Source organism: Platichthys flesus, chromosome 19 (genome assembly GCF_949316205.1).
Source record: "Platichthys flesus chromosome 19, fPlaFle2.1, whole genome shotgun sequence".
Taxonomy (NCBI): domain Eukaryota; kingdom Metazoa; phylum Chordata; class Actinopteri; order Pleuronectiformes; family Pleuronectidae; genus Platichthys; species Platichthys flesus.
This window is the reverse complement of record NC_084963.1, coordinates 19902447-19928760: the sequence shown is the minus strand read 5'-3', so window position 1 is coordinate 19928760 and position 26314 is coordinate 19902447. Positions and strand designations below refer to the sequence as shown.

The window sequence follows — 26314 nt, the reverse complement described above, 5'->3', positions numbered from 1 at the left end:
GCACAAACCTAGACTCGTGGAAACACTGGTGTACATGTTTTAGTTTGAAAACTCTTGAGTTGTGTTTTAATATGAATGGAGAGAAAAAAATACTTTTGGAAACAATGATGCAGAAACACATTTGATTCCTATCAGTTATTATCCTTCCCTGATTGGTCCTGCTCATATTATGTGACCCTGTAACATCATCAGCCTCAACTACCAGTGATCAATGCAACATGGATATGAATCACAAGCACTGCTAACACTGTCAGTAACAGTTCCAAATCATCAATGGTTAGGGAAAAGTAATCTCTGGTATTGCTTTTCTTCATTGCTGTTCCGTATTTGGAGGGTTTTCTATTTAGTATCTCTGTCCATGGCAGGACACCACAGGCATTAAGCATGTTCTGTCTGTTTTTGTCAGTTATATAATTTAAAAAAAGAAATCCGTGAGAGCTGAATAAGAAGTTCATAAACCTTAATGATGTGAGCACACTCTATGGAGGAAAAATCTGAAATAGCTGCAGTCCAAGGTAGCAGTTGTGAAAGTAGTGGAAGCTTTAACTAATGAGTACTCACAGTGGTATGAGTCATCATGTTGAGGTTCGAGTCGAAAGGCAGAGCTGCTGCTGCTGCTGATGGAAATGAAGCCAGAGGGCCTTCCTTTGCCGTGGTGGGTGTTGAAAGAGAGTTCTGTCATACCTGTGATGAAACAGTTTTGGGATACTGAAAAACATGCCCAGCTGTGTAGGTACTTATCATTATCCAAAGAAGGCAAATATCACATGTAGTTTAAACATAAGCAGCTCCACTAGAACTCTACCAAAAAAGGTTAAGAACTTGGAAGTGTTTAATATCATTGACTTATATTAAGAATTTCTAGCCCTCCGGCTCGTTTGTGCAGAAAGCCCCATTTTGTAAACCTTTAGGGTCCAATGCACCTGAGTGCAGCACCATGCATAGTGTGTACTGATCTCCATTCAAAGTAACTTGTTTCTATAGCTGGTTGCTTCACATGCTGCGTTCAAATGTAGCCTTTCAAGACAGCTATAAACACATTTAACATTAAACATGTAAGAACACACATGAAAACTGGTTTCAAACATATCCCAGTCTTAAATCCCTGCATATATACAGTTCAGGGCTTTGCTGGATGATGTCACATTGAATTGCAATGAAAGAAGTGGAGCCTGGTTTAAATTTTAGCAGGACAACACTGTTATTTTTTTTTGCTGGAGCCCCCTGCATTGGCCTCCCTGCTGCGCTTAGTGACTGGCTCCTTTCAAATGACTGAGGAGTGCGTTGGTCTGAACCGGCCTAATTGCTGCAATCCCAGAATGTGCTAAAAAGTAGTTCTGGCAAGAACCACAATGTGCAAAATGTCCATGTTTGGCAAAGTCAATTGGAAGAGAAAATGTTTAAATTGTAAACAACTGTTTACTAAACCAGTTACTGCTTCAACTTTGACCCTCTGTACTTTCTGTATTTCTGTCCCTTGAGATGAAGGACTACTCCTGACCTTATGGCCTTGTTCTCCATTTAGTGTCTGTTTGTTTACAACCTGTATCCTTGTGTACCATGCTTATGTCATGTTGGACCAAGTTTCTGTGATTCTATTGGATTCAGAGATATGTGAATGTTAAGTTATTGTTACTTGTTATAGCAAATTGCAGTTTTACTTTGATAATACAACTTCTTGCTTCCTTCTTAGTAAAACCTGTGTAGTTGCACCTCACCTCAAATACTCAAATAAAAACAGTAGGTGAGAGGGATTAATGTGGAGTCTCACTCTTAATTAGGGGAAACCAGAAACTGTATATAAACCATTCATGCTGTTGTAATCAGGTGCCCCACCAATGAAATCCGACAGTTTAATAAATCCATAGTGCCACTCCAGGATGGAACCTGTCTGTGGTTTGAAGTAGTGGATGAACTAATGGTGTTGTTGTTTACTTACAGGGCAGGCACTGATGTAACTGACAAACACAGGGCGAGAAGATTAACCTTTGCGTGGTGTACACATACAAGCTTTTTCCAAAGTTGTGTTTCCCTCAGCGTACTCTCTGTTACACCCTGGTTTGCCCCCTGTCCATTTTCCCCATTCCCAACTCCAGTCGTGAAGCGAAGCAATAAGTAGAGGCCCTGAAAAAGCCAGAAGAGTTAGCCAGAGGTCAGTCCATTAATCTGGAGTTTTTGGATATGTGGGGGGGGGGGGGTGTTCAGGGCTATGAGTTTTCCCTCAGTTTCTGGAGGAAGGAGCGTGGTAATTCTATGCTAAGATGTGAAAACCTGATTTTGGACCAACAATAAGATAGTGGAGATTGAGCCATGTACAGTATATCCCATGTTAATTTGACTGGGCATGCAGTCAGAGTGTTCTGCCAAGGACAACAAGAGATAACATGCTTTAAAGCGTGACAATGTAACCTTATGGAGGTTACCTTATGGAGAAATAATGAAATCCTCCCCCTGAAAAAAAAATGAATCCATAAGCTCTAAAGTATAATTTTATTCAATTCAGTACATGCAGAGGTTTTATTGCTGCAGCTTTACTTGATCTGGTATGACCAGTAGCTACTGCTAATGTTAACATTAGTAGATGACACTGTGCAACTGACATTACTGAGTCACCTCAATGACAGTCAATCTTTTCTGTTTCCTTCTGGTTTGCTTCAATGCTGTGTGACCCATTGCATAATGCACAGTAGTAATGGAATTTTAAACGGTATATAATTGTTGTGTCACATATTTGGTATGTACTACGCGTGTACTATGTACTATGTGTTTTTCCGATCTGAGATTAAAGAGATATGGCCACACTAGAGGAGGTTACTTCTGACATAGCGACAGTGACCAGGGTCAAAGCAGAATCATATGTGAGGCCCTTACATCAACACTGCCCCGAGCATTCACATGCGTGTTGCAACCTGCAGACACATGATGATAAGGTCTGAGGATGTGCACAACCAAAGCGCAAAACTGAGACAATAAAGCTATGATATGTTTGTATAGTTAAAACAAAGCCAGCACAACTTCAACTAAATGATGAAAAATGTAATAATGCATGGTCTTTGGTCTGTAAAAGATAGCTGATTATCAGAATGTATGCTGATAGATGTTCTGACCATACACTGATTGATGAATAAGCAAATTTCTTCAGCTGTGAGAATGGGAGTGAATCGTAGGAGTTGTAACAGTTCAACTTTTAATCTACACTCTCTTGTTCTTATTCCAGCTAACTGTTGATGTTTTTCAAGTTCAACCTATTATGAGCAAGTACTCGGTTGCACAATTGTTTTCTATCTATTAAGTGTGACTTTTAAAGTCACCTTTGTTTAGTAGAAGCTGTTTTGAATATTTGTTTTATAGGCTTATTTTGTTTTCCTTTTTTACCTTGTTCATTGTTTTTTGTCTCTAAAGCCCACTGATTAATTGTTTTCTTATGATTACTACAGACTGTATCACAAGCACGGCCCCTCCCTGATGACAGAAGATTGTGTGCTTACTACTATATGTTTGTTTTTTCTCCTGAGGTTTACCAGGGGTACTTTTTAATATTACTTCTTCAGCTGCCTCATTACAGCCAACCTTCTTATAGCAGTGCTAGTGCCTGGTCATCCTGTCTGCAACAGTGCTAGCTTTGTTCTAAGTTGCAGCTAATTGCTGGCTGGTGACAAGCATTCAAAGGAGTGCGAAACTGCTTGAGAAAGACTGCAGTATTGTATTTATATGCGTAGCTGTGCCACAACATAAAGACAGAGCTCTGGAGGGTTCCAGACTCTCAAGCCCTCTTCAGACCTGCATTAACATGCAAACTTGGTGATCCCAAGTGGACAGCTCAAAGTTCACAGCAGACGATACAATGTGTCTCAATGGCTTTCACTGACCACTTGTGATCCGATCTCATATCCAGCTATATGTAAATAAACACATGGCTACATCACTGTAAAGGTGTGCGTGCGTGCGTGCGTGCGTGCGTGCGTGCGTGCATGCATGCGTGCAGGGTTCAGTGACTGAATGTGCTATACACAGATAAATCAGTGTTTGTGAAAATATTTTTGGTTGATTATAAACTGTGGTGGGTCAGAGGACGTCAGTTGAGAGAGCGGCCCTTCAATGTGGCTGTAGATTATTTGGCAGTGTTCTTTGTTACAACTGCAGATCCGGACTCCTCTGATCGAAACATCTGTATTACAAAGGAAACAGCTGTAAAATTGAAGCCACAGTGTGTAGGTTTGAGATTTCCTTACTTTGGTAGGAATGCAGCTTCTACCTCCATTCTCCAGTGTCAATAGTGCTACAGCCATCTTTAAGGTGAATGGAGCTACAGTGGCAGTCTTAAGTCCTGTGTGAAGAGGAACAAGGAGGGATTGACCTACGGCAGCCGTCTGCTATGAATGGGTTAAACAAGGTTGAGCTATGGGCTAATTCTTCAGTGTCTAACATGGGCAGTTTTCCTTGACAGGTGATGAGGGTAAGGTGATGTTTTGAATGGGGGGACGGTAAAGAGAAATAGCAGTTAAAGTAATAACTGGTCTATGAGGGACAAGGGAGTAAAGCTTTAGTATGCTTTAAAATGCACCGCGTCCAGAAGGGTTCAGCTGCATGGAGGTTCCGCACTTTCTCAAGATAGTCTCACTTTTTGTGTGAACATGCAACACTATGAAATCATATGAAGACACACGGTGCTCTATTTGAATGGTCTAAGGGCATAGTCTTAATCTCATGTACATTTAGGATACGACGTAGTCTGTGTGTTGTTAAGAAAGTTAATACGTCACTTCCTGCCGCTGTCTGCTGCACCCGGCTGCACGTTTGCCTGAAAATGTTGCTGTTGTGAACGCGTCTGTGCAAAGAACCTTCTGTGTTGTGGGGGGAAAGCTGCGGGTAAACTCCGTAGCCAATTTGCCAGATTTTCCCTACAGGTCATGTCTGAAAACGGCTATACAGTGACTGCAGAGAATATCTGGAAATGAATCCAGAGTTCGGTGAAAGTCTGAAAGCAGCTTGTTTGTTGTGCACTCGCCTATGTAGATGCATGTTACTGTCTTGATAATACTTGATAATAAAACAGTTAAATAGATGAATGTTTTTGTTGATCAGTCTCTTTCTGCTGCCTCAAGATATCAAAGCACCGAAAATGTGCCTGAACAAACCACATTTTTAACACCAACACACCCATTGGTGCTCCGTTGGGTGCAGGTACTTGGCTGGCTGTACGACAGAGTCCACTGTGTCTGTGCACTCTCTTAGCCCTATTTGTATGATTCATCAGGTCTTGCCATTCTCTCAAGTGTTTTAGACAGTTTGGCTCCACGCGTCCTCTTTTTCGCTTATTTTGCAACTCTTTGCCATCTCGGACCCAAATTCAGCGTCTGTTCATTGACTTTGAAAAGACTGGATGTACTTTATTTATCCCAAATTGTGAAATTATTGAACATTACTGGCCTCCATATTTTTTTTTTCCTACTACCAAATGTTTACTGGCATGTTTGTGAAGCTGAATATGATCCGCAGGAAAAACAACTGAAAGACAGTCTTGTCTCCTTACCGACATATACACGCTCATTTTGGTGGAAAGAGGGTATTCATGTAAGAACTGGTTCAGGCGCCATCTCCTTGGTTACCAACACAAAAATAAGCCTCAGTGCTGGTGGATTGGTTATCAGCATACAGATGAAAGACTGCACCAAGGTCAAACCAAAAGGCAGAGTAATACAAATGAAAACGTATCTACTGGCAATGTGAAAGGAAAATAGTTCTCAAACACTTGACCATTAAATTACCATCAGTCGGCTGTATTTTGCAGAATCAGATCATGATGATTGTGGTCCAGTATCAGTCCATGGCGCGGTGGTGGGGGACCACTGATCTATAAAACTGTACTGCACAGGCTTCCTTACATATAAACATGAGAATAAAGAGTTACAGTCATTGTTTTACGGAAAACAGCCACAATTCTGATTCTGATTCTGATCCAACCGAATCATCACACATATATTGTGAATACTGAGTCTATAGCTTAGTCAGCCACGTACTACATTAACATTGCTGCAGCTCATCAGTGAACATGGACCCTGGCAGGAAAAGGAAAGTGATGACAACAATGTGTCGTGCTACAATGACCAACCTGAAATAAAGAAGATTAACGGTGAAGAGCTTTTCCTTTTCTGTATTTGTTGATGTGACCTGAACGAGTGAAGTGAGCATTTGGAGGCAGACTGCTATGTGCTGGTATGTCTTGGGTCTGGTACTAATTATAATTCTGGATCTGGGACTGATTAGAGCAACGCAATGCATTCCCATGGACAGGGCTCTGTGTGGAGTAGTCGACAGGATAGAGTCCGTTAGCTTGCTGCTGTAAAAAGTTGTGTGTTTAACAAATCATAGATCCTGGGTTTTTTCGGAGGAACATCTCATTTTAAAGGTGATCATTTGTTTAAATATTTATGAAGTTTGGTTTGGATTCAAAGCGTCAGTCCCACTGCTTTAAAGAAGAAATATGTATACACAATGTGCATAAATATCGTAGATGGACTTATCTTGATTTCATTTTGAAAAGAAACCATAGAGGCATCATTTTAACATATGGTGCTAATTAGTGAAGCTGGTAAACCGAGAAAGAGGAGGAGGGCTGCAAGTGTTTGAAGGAGAAGAAGCAGTACAACAAGGTTTTGCTGTAGAACCCCTTGTTCCTTTTGTACCTCCTCACTGTGTCTGTATATGTTTATGTGGGAAGAATAAACAGGACAGCAATTTTCATCACAGCACTGAAGAGGTTAACAGAAAGAGAGGGGAACAGAGACGATCAGAAGAATCCGAGGAGAACTAAAGGCAGAGAGCCTTTTAATGCACAGTATGAAGAACGTTATCCCTCTTTAGTTTGTCTCGTCCACATGCATGCACCTGGTGCAGTATACTGTCCTGCCACAGATTTCACTCTGATCTGCTGATCGACAACAAAGACAGTGGAGAAGGAGACTGCCAGCAAATAAACAAAGATGTAAAAACAAGAATTTCAAACACTTCAAAACCCGGACATTTGATTGAACCCATTTCAGGGACAGAGAGATGGGTGTCGTGTTTCCATTAAACATAAGCACATGGGACTCACTGTTGACTTTGTGTGGAACTTTATTAAATGCTAATTTTCCCATAATCACTTGCATCCCTAACCCGTGTCACATTGGTCTATAACCCGGCTTCTTAGTGTAACTTGCAAAACATACATAAACATCTTATGTACTTAGTATATATTATTAACAAATACCACAATCTAGCAATCTCTGTTTTGGTTGACTCTAATGTGGAGGGGGTGGGGGGGGGGAAGAGAGATACGATTCATCACTCCTGTCTGTTTAGAGAGGAACATTTAACTGGAAGGTAAATTTGAAACTTCCCAAGTGGATTTTCCATCAGTGTCACTGCTGACTTAAGAAGTTCGTTTCAGCAAATTGGGTGGATTTATAGTGTGTGGGGACGGGAGGAGATAAAGCATGTCTCAGTGAGTTGGTCTGACTGTATTTTTCATAGGAGTTCAGGCGGATTTATTCTCTGCCAGACAAAACACACGTCATACATCACACTCCCTTTACTGTGTTAGGATCCTCATGTTGGGAGGTTTTTATCGGTTGTTTGGTTAGGAAGTCGGCTGGATCACCTTTTGAACTATGTTACATAAATTGTATAGTTTAAGTGAGAGCGAGTCCCTCCCCCTCCAACACCTCTACACACACCCAGAGGTTAAAGATCAGCTGGGGTACTTGGCTGGACTTTATCGGTCACAGTTGGTTGTTTAAGACATTTTGTCACAACACTTCTATCAACAGTATTTGCACAAATAATAGTTTTTTTAATCTGTTTCCCAGAAGAAGTTACTCTGGATGTTTTTTATTTTGTTGAATTCCAGCATGTGCCTGGCCGTCATCTTTTTAGATGAGAAGGTTTTTGGAGCCACAGTCAGTGTTGGTGAGTCTGTTCATAATTATCCTGTTAAAGTTACCCAGGATGTGTTCTCATGTTTTATGGTGAATACTTCTCAACCTGTGTAACTATCTTTAGAGGCGCTTTTGTTGCATTTGTTTATATTGATTCCGGATCCCTCATGAATTCCTTTGTAAATAAATTAATAGAAACAGGGTAACTTTCATAAGTGTGTTGCCCTGTAAAGTTTTTCTCTGATAATGGATTATTCAGCAGTCCAAAATTATCGGATGTCAGGTGAAAACTTTTTATATCTCCACATTTTTAAAGGGAAACCAAAATCTTAGATACGTTTTTTTGATATAAAATTTTTCAGAGAGGAGAATCATACATAGAGTTATACATACATACATCAGATACATCAAATATAGATTAAGGGTTTTTAATCAACAATCTCTTGAAGTTGAGAACACAAAGTTTACAAACTTACCAAAACCTGGGGGGCAACTTTCTTTAATAGAAACAACATTGAATGTTTGAGATGAGGGATGGATCAAGAAATGTGTTCTCAATCCATCCATCAGCTCTGAGCTTCTCTCTACTCTGTGGCTCTATAGAGCTGCTTTCAGACATGTACTGAGCTCTGGAGCTCTTCCACACTTTCTCCAGAGGAGGTGTATGTATGGACGCAAATGTCTGAGTGAGAGCCTTTGGACTTTCTGCGGACTTCCTCTATGCATGGCCCCTTTTTATAAATTCAGTAGAGAGTCCGGAAGACACAATGTGAGAACACAGTAGGAGACAAATATCTCAAGATGAAAAAGTGGTGCCACAGATGTAGAAGATGTCAAGAGAGTTTGAGGAAATACGACCCGGCACTGACTTCCTCATGTCCTGGTTTTGACTCCTGAACTGAAATGACAGATACCTCGTCGCACATCAGCCAGAGGCCACTTACCAATAAAATTGACTATAGGTCCTAATATATTATTCACACATAGAGCCAGTAGGCCTGTTTTTATTGAGGACAGTCTTAGTCAGAAGTACCAGAAAACAATACATGCCTGTTGAATGGACAGAAAGAATGCACCAGTGGGTTATTTTCATTGAGTGTATTATTTTATTATCCAGCCTACTGGAGTCTAACCTGTGGCCATAGTGAAGCACGAATCCGTCTACACTAGTTAACAGCTCATGGAAAGGATATGTTTGTGGTTTAAACATCGGTAATTGGCTGTTCACTAAAGTAAGTGTGCATAAATAAAAAAATCATATGAACCAAATTCCACTTAAAAGGTTTTGAAAAAACAGAGGTTAGATATGATATCAACCCTGTCACACAAATGTTACAATGACTTTGTGTTAAGTGATGCATCTGTGGAAAGTGAAGAAGATCTGTTGATAGAGACAGATGAGTAAAACATTGTGAGCGGGCGGCCACAGTTAGCGGTGGCTGGCCTTTACAGTCTGCCATGGATCTGTGAAAATATGTTAACAGCAGGCTTGTCAAAGTAACAGCCAGTCCCCCCTTCTCCAGCAGATGCCTTGTTAATCATAGTTCAGAGGCAGTGAGCAAAGAGGAGGACTTTGGAAAAAAACAATCTGTAATATTCAGTTGTATACCTTTCAGCTCCACATTCCTGCTCTTCCCGATGACTGTTTGCTTGAAGCAAGAATGACTCAGTGCTGTATTGGGAAAGATAAACAATTAACACTTGAGCTTTGTTGTACATGCATTCCAAAATCCTTCTCCTAATGGCTGGTGCCTGTTTTCCACAGAGCTAGCTTGGTATGCACAGCTTGGTATCTTATCAGAGAGCCAATAAAATGCAAATGACTTGAGCCCATCTCGACCTTCACGGTCTCATTTATTGTCTTGTCTTTGAGCCTCCAAATGGCCAAATATTTGAACAGAGGTTCCTCTTTTTTTTTTACGAGATGGCTATTGTTGTTTTAACTCAGTCATGGGGATGGAGTTACTCCTGTGTAAGCTGTCTCGTGATGAGGGCTTGCAGGGCGGGAAGATAGCATCAGAGCCCATAAAGGGGAAATTCCATGGCAAGTGATACCATCTGACAACCCAGAGAGTGCCACGATCCAGTCATCATGTGAGAAAGCATGTCACCTTGTTTTACATGCATGTTTATGTCTAGATAAGAGTGATGGAGCCTGTGTGACAAAAGTAGTCACGTCTGGACAACGTTTATGTTTGAGTGGAACTTTGCCACCATCACTTGTATGGAACCTGGTGTTACAGATGTAAGAACGCTTCCAGTGCAGCTTGAGAAAGATTCAATTCTTATCAGGTTTGGTAAAAAATGTAAATTCTTATTCACATTTCAGATAAATACAGTTTGAGATCAATGTTCAACCCAGAAACCATCAGGAGAAGGGTAAGGTGTCTGCAGAGTCCAGTGGGCTTCAAGCAAACCGTTGCCCTGTCTCTTGTAGCAGATAAAAAGTACTGTATGCTTGTTGTTATTGTTTGTTGCATGTAACACGTGACATAAATATATTTTTCTTTATTGTCTCTTATGTTGTGCTAATGTATTTTATTTCCCGGTAAGCCATTGAGAGTTGTCTTCTGGCCAAAAGTACGTGGAGCGTGTGGAAGGAGGAGGTATTAAAAACTGTTTGACAATACAAAAAAGTACAAAGAGCAGCACCCTCATTGGATTGAAATTATTGTAGGATCTTCTTTGGCAGTACAAGTTGCCTGTTAAGCATCATGCATTGTCAGCTGGCTCTTCCGTTTTTAAAGTGTGAACATGTTTGGGGTCAGTTTATATTGAAGCACAAGTTCCCACACACACCAAGCATTGCATAAGTAGTTACTAATCCAAAGCCAGTGGAGGAGAGCAGTGTGTTTTTACTTTTTGATTATTCACAGACTCTCGATATGTAAGGAGCATTTCTGACATAGCAAGGTCACAGAGGGTCAGCATTGCCATTGCATTGCAAAAATCAAATGAGAATGAGGGACACTATGAGAAACTAGCAGTGATTTTAAAGAGGTTAAGTCATTGTTTGTGTGCACAAGGGAATTGAAGTTGGATTTTTGGAGAAGACAATGTAAGCTGAGCCCGATAGAATCTAGCGGCATTCTGGTGATGGAAACAATTTAAAATGTGTGTTAATAGAAACGTATCCAAACATAGTTGAATAGTTTTGTTATATGCAGTATAATAAAACAATAAATGTAATTTGCATTGTTATTAGAGAACCTGTATTTGGGGCGATGCGTTGGTCCACCACCCAAGCATTCACCTGTATTCTCCGACATGGGGTTAGATGTATTTGCTAATCACTCCCATCATATCTATGTGATCATATCTGTGATAAAGTCACAATAAAGCTTTTTTAATGTGAGTTGACTTACTGAAATACGTATTCAGTTTTATATGAGTCTGGACAGACTGAATGTTAATGGAGACTTGGCTGCTTCACTGAGGAATGATAGCGCGAGCCGCGGATTCTCTTGTTCTGACCTGATCATTAGCTCTCTCTCCTTCTTGCCTATGCAATTAAGTTCTTGAAGATATGCCGCCATCACACTGCGACCGGCCATAACTTCACAGCCTGGCTCTCATCTACACTCCCAATTAGTCCCTTTATAAATCCTCACAGTCTGACAGCAATGGAAGGGCAGAGAGCAACTTCTCCTCTGACTGGTAATCCCTAAATTGGCCCTATCCATTATCCTATGCCAGATTTACCGTCTCTCGCTCTCACTGCCTCACCTCCCCCCATATCCCCCTCTCCCTCTATCTCCGCTCTTACACAACAGTTCCTGGTCTCTGCATGTTTTCTTCAGGCATCGTCCCCTTATAACAGTTCGTTTTTTCTTTTCACTGTCAGCAAGTGTTTTCTCATTGTAAGATTTTGATGGGTTCCTCTAAAATAATGCGGTCCCATTGAAAATTCCTCCAGCAAATGTTAGGATTTTGTTTTGTTAAACAGACATTTGAATTGAAATCATACGAGTGGCTGGCAAAGGGTCAGCACACACAAAGGAGACCGAGATCTTCACAGGATATACCAAAAATGTATTGGATCAGAATCTCTTACTCAATCACAGGGTCCGTCACCTCCCATATTGTAATGAATTAGCATCTGTTTGTTTTTGTTGACAGTTTTCCCAAACTGGACAAAGCTCCTTTCAGAGTACTGCCATAACTACCTGATTTATAAAATATGTGGAATTAGTTGCCCTTTAACATTAAAACAACCAACTTTATGATGTCTAAAGCATCACTCAATGCAGATATCACCGATTATTAACACTCGACTTTGCAGCTTTTCAGAGCTTTTCAGTCTCTTTAAGTTTTATTTTGTTATGGCCCACAGCTTTGATGTTTATGGTTTGTCTCAGGCTCAGGCTTTGTTTCCAGCAGACAGCTGTTAGCAGTGAAAACCCTCTGAGAAGACCATTGTTAACAGCAGACACACAGGGAGCATTTAGCAGGAATTGATGGTGACTACATCGGAGCTTAAAGAAAGAGTGACCACAGGATTTTGACTTGTCACCTTTTCCGAAATGATTGGGTTCATTAACAATCAGTACAGTATGTTGTAGTAAAAGAGTATCAGAAAGATGAATACATGCCCAAAGTAAGAGTTAATCACGTGTGTGTGTGTTTGCATCTCTTTTCATTTGACCCATTTTCTGTAGGAGAACATAACAGATGCTTTGAGTGAGTATGTAGCTTCAAGGCAGTTGGGCTCATTTACTGCTGAAGTGCTGCCATCAGATACATGGACTTTTAGTTTTTATGAGGGGTCATAATTTCAGGACATCTTCTTTTTCTTCCTTCAGTTCGACAGACGGTGTGTGTTAGACAGGACATGTAAAGTGATTTGTTGAAATACCACTAGCACATTCCAACATGTTACATTCAGAGTTTCCATACCACTCTTAACTGGCTTTGGAGAGTAATAATTTAGGATTTCCGCTCTCATTTTTCCCTTGTTTGATTTGGCGTAATTTCACTCTCTTTCCCTGTTAGCTCCAGCAGATTGTGGTGTTGTGCAAATGGCTTCTCTGCAAAAGGATTCAGTCAATTCGATTGTGGAAGGGTTCTTTACATCTTCTTTCTTCTTCTCTTGGTCTTACATCTTTACGATTTCCAATTTAGCCAACTATAGTGTGAGGAAGATGTGCTCCCCCCGAAATTGAGCACTTATCTAATTTCATAACATTTCTGCTTTGGCTACAGACTGTTTCAGCAAAGAATGAAAAGCTAAAGTAGATCTTCAGAAGATTTAGTGTTTTAGCAAAAAAACATTTTTGCTCCAGTCTATTGGTGGCTTCCTGAACAGGGACAGCAGTTGGCCAGATAAAAAAAAAAAATTGCCTTTCATGGTCACCGGGGGGGAAATTGTGTTTTGTATCTAATAAATTATTTTAAATTTTTGATAATAATAAATTTAATACATTTTAAAATGCTGGAGGCACCTCTCTGATGAGTCCATGGGCTTTAGGTTCCAGAGAATGGTCATTCTTGAAGGTGAAGGAGGCAAAAGATAAAAGTATGTCCCTTAAAAGGGTTAGTGCTCAGGTTGTAACCAACTCTGCTGTATGAGCTGCTCTCAGTTGGGGCAGGCGTTAAGATTAACCTGTAGTAAACAATTAGAGATTCAATAGAACTTAAGATGCAACCTAAAGTGCATTTCACACTGAATCCACATATAAGCAAACAGACTTACATCTGTATGAAGCATAGAATTAACTATTTTGAGAACAACCTATAGTGCTGTGAAAAAGTATTTGACCCCTTTCCGATTTTTTATTTTTTTGGCATATTTGTCACACTTAAATGATTCAGATCATCAAACAAATTTTAATAATAGACAAAGATAACCTAAGTAAATACAAAATGCAGTTTTTAAATCATGATTTCACTCATTGAGGGTAAAAAGCCATCCAAACCTACCTGGTCCTCTGTGAAAAAGTAATTGCCCCTAAACCTAATAACTGGTTGTGCCACCCTTGGCGGCAACAACTGCAATCAAGCATTTACAATAACTTGCGATGAGTCTTTCACATCGCTGATCATGGCTCTCACCATGGTTTACTGAAGTCCTAAAGCCTTAGAAATGGCTTTGTAACCCTGTCCAGACTGATACATGTCAATTACTTTGTTTCTCATCTGTTTTTGAATTTCTTTAGATGAGATGTGCTTTTTGAGATCTTTTGGCCTACTTCAATTTGTCAGATAGGTTCCATTTAAGTGATTTATTTATTCAACAGGTCTGGCAGTGATCAGGCCTGGGTGTGGCTAGTGAAATTGAATTCAGCTTTCCAAAAAATGTTGTTAATCACAATTCATTCATATTTTATCATGACGGGCAATTACTTTTTCAGATAGTGCCAGGTAGGTTTGGATAGCTTTTTTCCCATAATAAATGAAAACTTCATTTAAAAACTCGATTTTATATTTACTCAGGTTATCTTTGTCTAATATAAAAATTGATTTAATGATCTGAAAGATTTAAGTTTGACAAATATGCAAACCATAAGAAACCAGGAAGGGGCAAATACTTTTTCACAGCACTGTATGTCTGTAAGCAATGATCCCCTTGACAAAAAACCTCAAAAAGTAGTGTGGGGTTTCCTTCTAAGACAGCACTTATCTCTGTAACTGAGGAGGGCCTGAATAAGTCCCACAACGGTAACTGAGAGGCTCCACAGGTTGAGACAGACAGAGGCACACAGTGTGGTCTGACTCGGATATCTAGAGGAGGAAGGTTGACCAAGACTTGACTTATTTTGACTGGGGAGATAATGTGCCGCTCCAGCTTCACAGATCAGGGGTTCTCAAACTTTTGCAAGCTGGGCTTGCAAAAGGGATAGTTGCCCCCCCCCCCCCCCCCCCCCCACAGCATTATTCAAACCTTTAATGATAAACAGCAAAGCAAATGAAATTGGAGTTCTTTGACCACGTTAATTTTCCTTACATCCACACTAGTTATTTTCACTGTAGGAGTTTAACGACCCATAATCTGGAGCTTCCCATAACCTGAACCTCTCAGAGTCTTATGGTGATTTCAAGGATCCTGTGTTGTCAATCACAAGCTGCTGTGGGTCCATGTGCACCTTTTCCCCTGTACTGTTTCGCTTTTTGTTTTAGCTTCACTTCTGTCAGATGCTGAAAAATGTTGATTTGGTTTGCAACAGCTGACTCTAACTCCTTCTGAATGGCCTCAACAAGGTCAAATATCTCTTTCTATTCTTTGACCCAAGTACTGCATGTACTTATGTGATGTCTTCTGATGCTGTAACATTGCAAATTTCCCCATTATGGGACTGATAAAGGACTTCTTATCTTACCTTATCTTAAATATCCGAGTGAGAGGCTCCCTACTTTTTTCTTGGCCTGGCCCCTGTGATGGAAATTCATCGTGAGATTTGAAATAATGAAATTCTCAGATTGGAGTAGCCATTGAGTCTTTATAATAGTAAGCTCTGCAGAGTTACATCAAGCACGGGTGATCAGAATGGAACAACTGGCTGCAAGTTAAAGAAAGCCAGGACTTATACCAAGAGGTGTTTCACAAAGACAATATGAAAAAAAAAAGAAGACATGCCAGAATTAATACAAAGAGGTGCTTCATAAAACTTAATTTAAAAAGATATGAAATCCTCCTCTGTGTCTCTCTGCTGTGTCCGGCCGCTGTAACAAACTCCCTGTTTGCCAAGGCCACAGCAGTGAGACACCTGGTCAGTTGGATTTTCCCTTAAACCCCCTAGCATAAAGTCAGCTGAAAGTCTGCAGAATGTGAGTGCACAGAATGTGAGCCCACAGCAGGGGATCCCCTGGTAGATTCACTGCGGGCAAGTGTGGGAGGGGGTTAATGCTTCTAACACGCAACAGACGCAAAACCTAACAAAAAGGAACAATGACTATCTCCGGATGAAAAAGCGTAGTCATAGACCTCACCGAAGTCAAGAGCCAGCAATATTATCGATGTACAGTAAACAAAATCACATGACCTCCGCAGTTGACTTAATATGTTAAGTCCGGCTTCTGCCTGCTGCACCACCCCTCACCTGGATCCTGCAGAGAATTTGTTGCTGTTGTGACAGAAAAACCCGCTGCGTTGTGTATGCGTGAAATGCAAACTACAGAAATCCCCTGATGACAATGGAAATGGCTACAGCATTGGCAGTGTCAACTGAGATGGATACATACAAATACCGATGAACACTTTTCGATAGCTCAGCAGGATGTACATCTTCAACCATGTGTCTAACTCACATTCTCGATGCAGTTACATTCATAGAAAAATAAATTTAACAGATGTCTGCAGCTTTGAAATCCTCCGTTGTCCACTCACATTCTTGGAGAGAAGAAAAACAGTGGTTGAGTTTTCCTCCATTGACACTTTGTGGTCCTTTACTTCCATTGAGGTTTTACTGAACCAGCAACATCGCTCCTGCCTCCTGAGGAGATCTGTCTTCAGGAACTGTTGGTTTAACTCCAGTCTGCTCCCTGTGAACTGTCAAATCCACCCTTGTCCAAAACTCAGGGAAAGGTTGGAAGTGAGTGCAGAAATTGTAGAGGGGTGGAGGATGGGGTGTAAGAGAGACAAAGGATAGAGGACTGAGAGGCAAGTGTAGACACACACACACACACACACACACACACACACACACACACACACACACACACACACACACACACACACACACACACACACACACACACACACACACACACACACACACTTAACAAGCAGTTTAAACAGGGGAGAGAAGGAAAGTGTTGAGGTGTTCCAGAAGGCCCTCAGTCAAAACTCCAGTAGATGGAGCTGTGGCTTGGCCTCTCAGCTCTCAAAGGGCCCTTTCATGGTGGAATGCAGCAGCCAGCAGTCTTACTCAGCTCGGGATTGAAAAGCATCCTATCGCCCCCAATCAAACATTTTCCACTGCTGTAGATACATGGAATCAATCACGGCCACTGCTTTCAACCAGGCACCATGAAGCTTAGTGCAGGTCTTGGTTGTTTTTTTTTCAAAATATAAATTAACTTGATTACGACATGTGTTGTGGGGTTCATGGTTTATAGGCAAGCTCATCTGGCAGCAGCACGAATGAAGCCCTACTAGTGGCTCCTGGAGGCTGGTGTGTTCATGACACCCCACTAGGTGTGAGTTGATAATTCAGACATCTATTCTTCCAAATTCAAATTAGGCCTGAGTGGGGCACTAGAGAAGGTTAATTGTTATCTGACCTTGACAGCATTCAAAACATATATGCGAAGTACCTTTGAACTTAAACACAGTTCATTTAGGTCATTATGACTTTGCCACATTACCCAGCTGGTAATACAGTAGTTTACAGAGTTGACATGGAGTTGACATGGAGCACGTTAAATTGGAGTCCGCTAATATGACTTTATTTGACCATTTTCTAAACATGGACAGTTAACAACATAATCTAAACTTCTCTATGAGGTTCAGACAGGGTTGTGCACTGTACGGTGCAATTAAGTATTCTTAGTTAAACATGATGTATTTATATTCAAGTTACAATGTGTAGTGAGACATGTATCACCAGCAACAAACAGAACCAGGAAGTTATAGACAAGAATTATGATAAGTCTGGCTTTGAACCTTTTTGCTATTTGCTCTCTGTGGGCCTTTAAGGAAATTCCTTTCAAATTCTCAAATATTTTTCAGTTAGAGAATCTGTAGCTGTTTGGAGACCGGCATTTTAAATATGTTACATTACACTACAAGCTTTTTCATTAATACTCTCTCCTGGAAATGTTTAGCTGTCCTCATTCTAATTTATTTGCTTACAGGAGTTGATGTCTCATTGTTGTTTCCATTTGGTTTTTAGTCGGTGACTTGTGCAGTTACACATATTTTACTAAGAACATTCAAGGCTAAGATCAAACAATCCCTAGTGTTCTGTAGTGGTGCTTGTGCTTCATCCTGCCAGCGTGATCATATCCACTATGATATGCACATTACAAGGATGTCGTGAAGTTAGTGCAGGGTTGACGAACTTTCTTAAAACATTAGAGCTCTATTCTTGATCTGTTCGATTCAGAGGCGGTGGCAAAGATCTAGTGAATAAAAATCTAATATCTGATGTCAAAATATTTAGCAATGTAATCCATCCTTAATATGTTGAATAAAGCTTGTCTCCATTTCTTCTCACATCTATGGCTGGATAAACTCTAATCTATAGAGGTAAGCAGAGCCACTGGAAGGAATACTGTATGGTTTTACTCACTGCAGTCCTCATAACACCAAATTCTACCACCACCCACATCTGTCTAGCACATGCTCTGCATCACATGGATATGAGCCAATGCCAAGTTGAGTTTAGCTAATAACCAAGCCATAAATTGTGTCTGCGTACATGTGCCTGATCCTGATTAGCTTCCAGGTAGAGCCAGGCCCAATCAATTTGAGCAGCCAGAGTATCCATTACCCATATTCCTCAAAAAGTATCCCCTAAAGAAAACAAACCGCCATCATGATACCAGACACAAAATGGGACTTTTAGCCAATTTATGTCTGTAATGTTTTTCTTTCTGTTGCTGCGTTATAGACTTCTTTGGTTAAAGCAACCCCAACCAGGAGATGTAGTCTTAGAACACAATATTACAACATTCCAGATATTAATATACTTCTCTCCAAATAGGCTCTCATTGGCCTTAGTTCTAACCATGGAGTTGTTTTGTACTGATCTGCCAGAACATAAAAAACAGTTAAGTTTTAGAGTTGTGAACTATTTGTTGTATTTCGTGGGGACATTTATTAAGGTAATCCAAGATTGTGAGACAGGATATGATTGAGGAGACAGACATTTGCTTCAGCAAGGTGTGATTTGGATGTCAGGAAGCAGAGCTCAGCTGGCTGCGACCTATTTAACCGTCCATGAAGCCCCTAAATCTGAGACTGGAGAGGTGTGGTGTGTGATCTTTTATACAATATTTGTTTAAATGATATAGACAGATTTTCCAATGTAGTTACTTATTCCAACACTTGTGTATTGCTATTTCTTCAGCTAATCCAGGACCATCAGCGGATACAGATGGTCTGGCTGAAGCTCAGAGTGGCGCTGCACCTACTTCCGAAGGTAAGTTTGAAACTCCTCTTTTTGTCATCTGAGTTATTATCAGTGTTTGAAGTCAGTTCAAAACCCCCACTGAATTTCATATGTTGTATATCTCCTTTGTTTAATCCATATGAAAACATATGTGTGGAATGCTGGAAACTAAAACCAAAGGCGGTGGTTGACAACCAGCACGATAGCTGGATATCCTACTCAGACGATAATAGTTACAACATTTATCAAGTCATTTTACATTTTTGTCTGAGTAGAGATTAAACAAATTTTATATATATATATATATATATATGTGATGGAACTGACATGGGCAATTTGGTCTTTAAGAACAGTTCAAATTGCCAACTGGCGGAGTCCATGTTTGAATCACTAGGGTAGCTGTTTTCTATTGCTTTGGGTCTCTATACTAAGCTACGCTAACTGCCCACAGCTACAGCTCTGAGGAACTTGATGCTGCCTTGAGATGGACACAGTGTGCTTCATGGACACGATGTGCTTCGTTTGCTTTCAAGTGGTTAAGTTGAAACCCTAACCCCACAACAACATTGACACTAATAATTTACTTTACTGTCAAGCGCCCAGGCAGCTAATGTAAGGCATGAAATTCAAAGTCGTAATGAGGGATTAATTGTTCGAGAAAGTGATCGAGAAGCCATGCTTTAACCGCAAGCAGACAAGATTTTTTCTAAGGTAGCATCGAGTTCTGTTCCTCTGGCACTTACATCAGCATTCCACTTTAAACTGAAATGCATTGCACTTACTGGTCATGGTATTGGTATTCACCTGGTTAACTGCTGAGATGTGGAAACTTTTATGTCTTTATACGCAGTTGCAAGTTTCAGTTGTTTGTTTTTCAAACTAACTTTTCTCAGCCATTTTCCCTCCAGAAGATCGAGAAGCCATGCTTCTATTACACACTTTGATAAAGAACAAAGGGTTGTGATGTCACGAAGCAGAAGCAAAAACGCTAACACAGAAACACTGGCAGCATATCAGTCATGTCAGGAAATTATGATCTTTTGTTAACATGTTTCCATCTGACATTGCAAATTAACACAACGCATTAAGTATGGTTAACTAGTGTAAGTGCTTCAACAGTTTAAGTTAATCTTGCATAGGAAACATAAGCTTTCGTGACAACTGTCTTTACTGTTTTAGATGATCAGAATTTTGTTTGACTTTGACCAATGACCTGACCTGACTTTCATTTTCTGATAAAAGAGACCTATGGCTGCAACCTATAGCGACTCACCGCAGAAACCTTGGACTTATATATATTTACAGTTTGGGATGACGTGACCTGAGACTTGCACATGTGTGTCTTATTATGCTGCCCTCAAATGGGGCCATGTTTCCTGTCTACCCATGTACAGTCTATTTAAACACCCCCATCTTCAGACCTCATGAGCTATGACATGTTATTTTCAGAAATGGCAGAGGACATGGAAGTTTAACCACTGAGGAAAATGTGGATATTATCAAGGGTCTCATCTTTTTCTTCACTCTGGACAACATCATTAATCTAAGTGTTGATGTCCCTGTATCCTAGCAGTAGTGTTATCACGTCTTAACTTCCTAAACACCAAGCATAATGTAAACGCGACTTCCCACATTGTAACCGCAAGCAGACAAGATTTTTTCTAAGGTAGCATCGAGTTCTGTTCCTCTGGCACCTACATCAGTATTCCACTTTAAACTGAAATGCATTGCACTTACTGGTCATGGTATTGGTATTCACCTGGTTAACTGCTGAGATGTGGCAACTTTTATGTCTTTATACGCAGTTGCAAGTTTCAGTTGTTTGTTTTTCAAACTAACTTTTCTCAGCCATTTTCCCTCCAGAAGTCAATGTCAGTGGTCAACTCATGAAAACAATCAAGAGTATTAAAGAGTTCATTAATGATTAGAAACAGCTTTGTTAATGGCTGTTCCCTCTGGTTTTTTAAGCCATGTCTTCTCAGCCAAGCTCTGTCACGCAGCATGGTGTGTGTTGAGTGTGGCCTCTTGGGATCATCAATCATGTTATAATTTGAGGGGAGGCAGACACTGCTGCAGCAGGGTCTGTTTAATACTAGGTGGGGAATGTTAGGACTGTTTGTGTTGACTGTCTGGTCAGAGGGAACACTGAGCAGTAATAGTTCTCATAAATACTAATCATTCTTTAGAACAGAGAGAAAATACTGCGGAACTTTCTATTGGATTCTACTTTCCTTGTTATAATAAATATTTTAGGTGTAGTTTCATAGCACATTCTTAACATATGTCACGTCTTTAAGTATTAAGCCTCTTAAGGGTTTTCACAGAGGGCATGGTTAGTGTTTCAGCCAGATCGTGTAGAGTAGTTTATTACTATAATATAAAACATCCACCGACTTGAATTTTGGTGAGTGGGCTGTGAAAGAAGCACAATACCGGCTAATGGTGTTGGTGGTTTCCAGTATTTCAGTTTGAGGTAAAACATAGTGGCTCAGCACATGACAAAACACTATACCCTAGACCTTTGTTCCAAGTAAATGCACACATGTACCCTGAATATTTTGTGTTGCCTATCCCAACATTTTAAAGGAGCTGTTTTGCTTTTTGGTAACAAGGACATTCTGAAATACAATAATTTGGTCAGTTTCAATGCCATAAAAAACATATAATATTGATTAAGAAAATAATACTGAAGCCACAGAATAAGTTCTTTATAATCCCTTTACTCCCTCTATTCCATAACTTCATTAGAAATGATTCGGCCATAACTCATAGCAATAATTACTCAAGGTTAACTCACAAGCTTTTTTTTTTTCCAGAACCTTCGGCCTTTATCAGGACATTTGTACGGTTCACATGTTGCCGGCTCATTAATAATATCCTAGTTTAGGAAATATAAACTGATATATATTTCTTGTTCTGAATTGTTAATGCAGATCCAATGCACACACAGTAGCGAAAACTGGAGTGAAACTGAAAGAATACAAGAATTATACAATATTAAACAGTTATATTTGCTACACACAGGTTGATGGATGTGGCTATAATAGGATCCTGTGAGCTGTAGTGCACTTTTTACAAGGCAGTACGTGTTTCCTTGAGGATTTTGTTCTCCCTGAAATCATCTGGTGTTGGGGGCACCAACACTCACAGTATAATAGTGGATGTTAATATTAGTTGTAGGCCAGAATATGTAGGAACAGGAGAGGATTTGCATCATTGTAACTTCTGCCATGAGGGAGCACAAGAGTTTTTGAGAAGGTGAATGCCTGAAGCAGCATGGAGTCAGGGATTCTTCCCGCCTCGTCGGATCATACAGAGAGTTGAACCTTCCAACAGGCATCTAGGACCTGAAATGGTCAGATCTAAGTGCTTTGGGACAGATCTGCTACTCTAACGTAGAAAGCACTTTGCTGGCTTGTTGTGAAAACTGTTGGACTTCTGTATAATTTTAAGGTCTTGACCTTGAGATAATGTATGTTATGATTTGTTGCTATACAAATTTAATTGAATAGAAAGGCCTGCAACTCTTAGGATTGAGTTGGTAGTGGATCATTGTTGAGTAAGAGTAGTCTCTTTAGTCTTTGTAATGATGATTATCACGTCTGGGCAACTCTCTCGACTGTTTAAATAGTTTTATTTTTAACAGTCTTGTAGGAAAGCTGAAAAAATGAGTTCTGTTGTCATGTGTGATGCAGGAACTGATTTGAATTAATAGTACAGAAACACACACACATTTCTGGTACATGCAGGTCTAGTAAACAAGTTAACATGTAGCTAATGCTTAGGATCAGTGGTTTTGGATTGGGGGGAGGCAGAGGATTTCAATGGTTTGGTCTTTCTGTATTTGAGATTTAAGGAGCCAGGAACCTTTTTAGGGCTCCAGATATACAAATAGATATATGAGGAAGTAGTTATAGACCTTTGATTATCATATAGAGGTGAGAGGGAGAAATGGGAAGGGTAGTGTCAGCATTTAAACGAAAAAGTTACCCCATTGATAGAGGAAGTTCTTAGGCCCCGTACACACCTGGTATTAACATGTGGCGCCGGTATGCATTTCCACTTACTGTACACAGAGGACATGAGTTGAGGAAGCGGTCTTTCATTCTGGCTACGGCAACATTTGTGTTCACACTGCTGAAAGAATGTGGACATATGTGGCCCAGACCACCTCCCAAAGTGGTCTCGGAGATCGGATCACAAAAGCTATGTTAATACCAGGTGTGTACTGGGTCTTGTTTTGAGAATAGGTGTAGGTGATGAAACTGTTGAGGTTAAGGTAGGATATTCAGGATACAGAGTTGTGAAAAGTTTTGGAACAGCTTAATCCTGAGTGATGGGAAAAGAGAGTTTCCACAGCAGAGATGTGTATGATAGCCTCTTGGGATGTTGTGATTTGATGGAGGAGTTGAGGTTTCAGTGAAGATGTTGGTTGAACATGGTGGGGTCGGTGCTGCTTGGGAAGCTTGGGAGTCGAGTGACTTTGAATTCTTGAAGGGGATATTGTATTATCACTAGATTCCTGTGGGTCAGTTTACCCTCAATATACATTCAAAGATGTAATCACTGCTGCATGACAGCTGTTTTATCTTTCATTTTCTGCCCTGCCCTGACACCTCTCATTCGGAGTTGCAAATCATCCCCTAATGACAGATGAAGACGTTTTAATTAAAGAGCTGCCTTGTGAGATCACTCATCTACAGCTTGCTGTGGACAGCTATGCTGTGGCCAGGCTGGGAAGCTGGGCACAGATTTCAGTTTTCCATTGCGTAAACCCCAGAGCCTGGCTGCTGCTCAAAATGCTGTGTGTGTGTGTGTGTGTGTGTGTGTGTGTGTGTGTGTGTGTGTGTGTGTGTGTGTGTGTGTGTGTGTGTGTGTGTGTGTGTGTGTGTGTGTGTGTGTGTGTGTGTGTGTGTGTGTGTGTGTGTGTGTGTGTGTGTGTGTGTGTGTGTGTGTGTGTGTGTGTGTGTGTGTGTGTGTGTGTGTGTGTGTGTGTGTGTGTGTGTGTGTGTGTGTGTGTGCATGCGCGCGTCCTTATTCAGTAATGTCCATAGCTAACAGGACTGGGAAAAAACTTTCCAGCATTATCGCTGAAGTGCTGAGGGTCCTTTCAAAACAGATTCATCACTTGCATTTTATGAATTCAGCCAGAAACACACTCACTGTTTTTCAAGAAAGACTTCATATATATTAGCAAGATCAAAAACCTTCACCACTCAAAACGAGAAGACAAACAAAGAGTCACTACAAAGCACCATCTTGAAAATGCAGCAAGTGTGTTACAATTTCCCTTCAATGCTACTGAGGTGTAGTGCAGCATTATTGTCTCTCAGATGAACATATAGCTTCTTCATCTAAGGGAAGTAAGTTGCTAAGCTCTCGCTATTATCAATCTTGATGGAAATAAATTATATTAATGTTTTTTTAGAATTACTTACTCCAAGGTTTTTTCAAGGCAGAATTGTTTGAATCAACAGTTGGTGAGTAGCCAGAGACCTTTCAGGCCTCCAGAGAGAGGAAACTGTTCTGGAGTCATTTTCCAATTGGAATGTGAGTGGCTCACTGCCCAGTCTTGAGTGTCCTGCTAATGTTTTTTATATTCATCCTTGTAAACCTGTGTTTTCTTTACTTTTTGTCTCTTTCAAAATATAAAAGACATTTATCCATCTTTATTTCACCTACTGTTGTTACTGTCCAACTAAACCCTGTGAGAGATGTGGAAGAAATGGGACCAGTTGTAGGTGGTGGAGTTGTTATATTGGTCCATTAATTTAGCACATTGTTATGGAAAACGAAAATAAAAGAGTGAGAAAAATAAAAATAAATCACTACCTGCATTCGGATTCATTAGTAGGACTTATTCGACTTACATAAAAGTGCAAATAAATAGAAACATATTTACCCAAGTAAAGTGAAGGTAGCAAGGTACCACATTATCTTTTCAACTTGAGTAAAAGTATACAAGTACTGGATTATAAATACTATTAAAGTATTCAAATTAAAAGTAGCCCACTTTCCAAGTACAGCCTATTCCCTAATATGATGGTATACTACATCATTATGTATGAGTGTGAATTTTCTTTATCGATTATATTCATGTTTTTTTGTTTGTTGGAGGTGGAGGAAGTCCACGTGGTGGCAAACCTATTTGGAATGAGCGCGTCACCTAAGTTAATTGTGCGTTTATAAGAGCTGTGCTGTTCTTCATGATGATATGATGTTGTGAAGGACAAGCCAATGATGGTGAAGCATGAAAGAAAAAAAGCTGTCTCTACCTGAAATAGTACTCTGCACTGTTAATGGAACACTTCTAAAGACCCCACTGTTCCAGGTGTAATGCTTCCTTCAAACTTCTAACAATAGTGTTTAATCTCATCAAGGTTATTTCCTGGAGTTCCAGGAGCAAGTCAACAACATCACCCACTTCCAGGGCCAGACAGCCACACTGCATTGCAAAGTGACAGGAAACCCACGACCATCCATCCGCTGGCTGAAGAATGACGCCCCTGTGGTCCAGGAGCAGGGACGTATAACCATCCGCAAGACAGAAGCTGGATCAAAGCTCCGCATCCAGGACCTGGACACTACAGACACTGGCTATTATCAGTGTGTTGCCTCCAACTCACTCAAGGTCATCTCTGCCACAGGCGTGCTGTACGTCAAACTGGGTAAGGTTCTCATTACTTATACATTGACCAAGTAATTTAGACCTTAACCATATGTCCAACATGTTGAATGTTTATTGTTTGACTAACTGTATATACAGTAAATTATGAATAAGTGAAACACGGTCCTTTATGCTTCACCTTGTCATGATGAAATAAATTAATAAATGTAATGATGTTTGAATAATGACACCATCTGCATTTAGATTCACTTTCAGTATACACTTCTGTTCGACACCAGGCAGGTTATTTTAATGGAAACATTTTAAAATCAATTAACTGGACACAGATAGTGCTTCTGCAGGAAAAACGGAGAGAGAGGGTATCCCATTTGTTTTCTAAGTTAGTCAGCCGTCAGGACTGAAACAACTCGAGGAACTGTGAAAATGCAAAAACAGAAAGAGCCTCATTTATGTTTGTTGACCCAATTTGAATGTTTTCCTTATGTTGTTATTTTGGCTCCACAGGACTGATGCCCACACATAGCCCAGATGAATCGTAAGTGAACACCTTATACAGATCCATGTGTTTGTCCGACTATGTGTGAATAAATGTCCCAACAGCTACAAAAAGATGAACCTTCCAAATTAAGAATCTTTTCATCAAAAAAGTTGATTGCAATGTTATTCAATTTTCTACAGCAGGTAACTTCTCAAGCCAATCCTGGAGTTTACCCATT

The 26314-nt window shown here is 40.2% G+C and overlaps 1 protein-coding gene across 1 annotated transcript in view; it reads left to right on the top strand.

Moving 5' to 3' along the window:
• The window catches only part of ror2 (receptor tyrosine kinase-like orphan receptor 2), a 47478-nt gene that overhangs the window by 6010 nt on the left and 15154 nt on the right, over positions 1-26314 (top strand). Inside the window, exons 2-4 of the mRNA XM_062412360.1 lie at positions 18929-19000; positions 25351-25638; positions 26103-26133. Of these exons, the coding sequence (XP_062268344.1) occupies positions 18929-19000; positions 25351-25638; positions 26103-26133 (391 nt within the window). The remainder of the gene's footprint in view (positions 1-18928; positions 19001-25350; positions 25639-26102; positions 26134-26314) is intronic.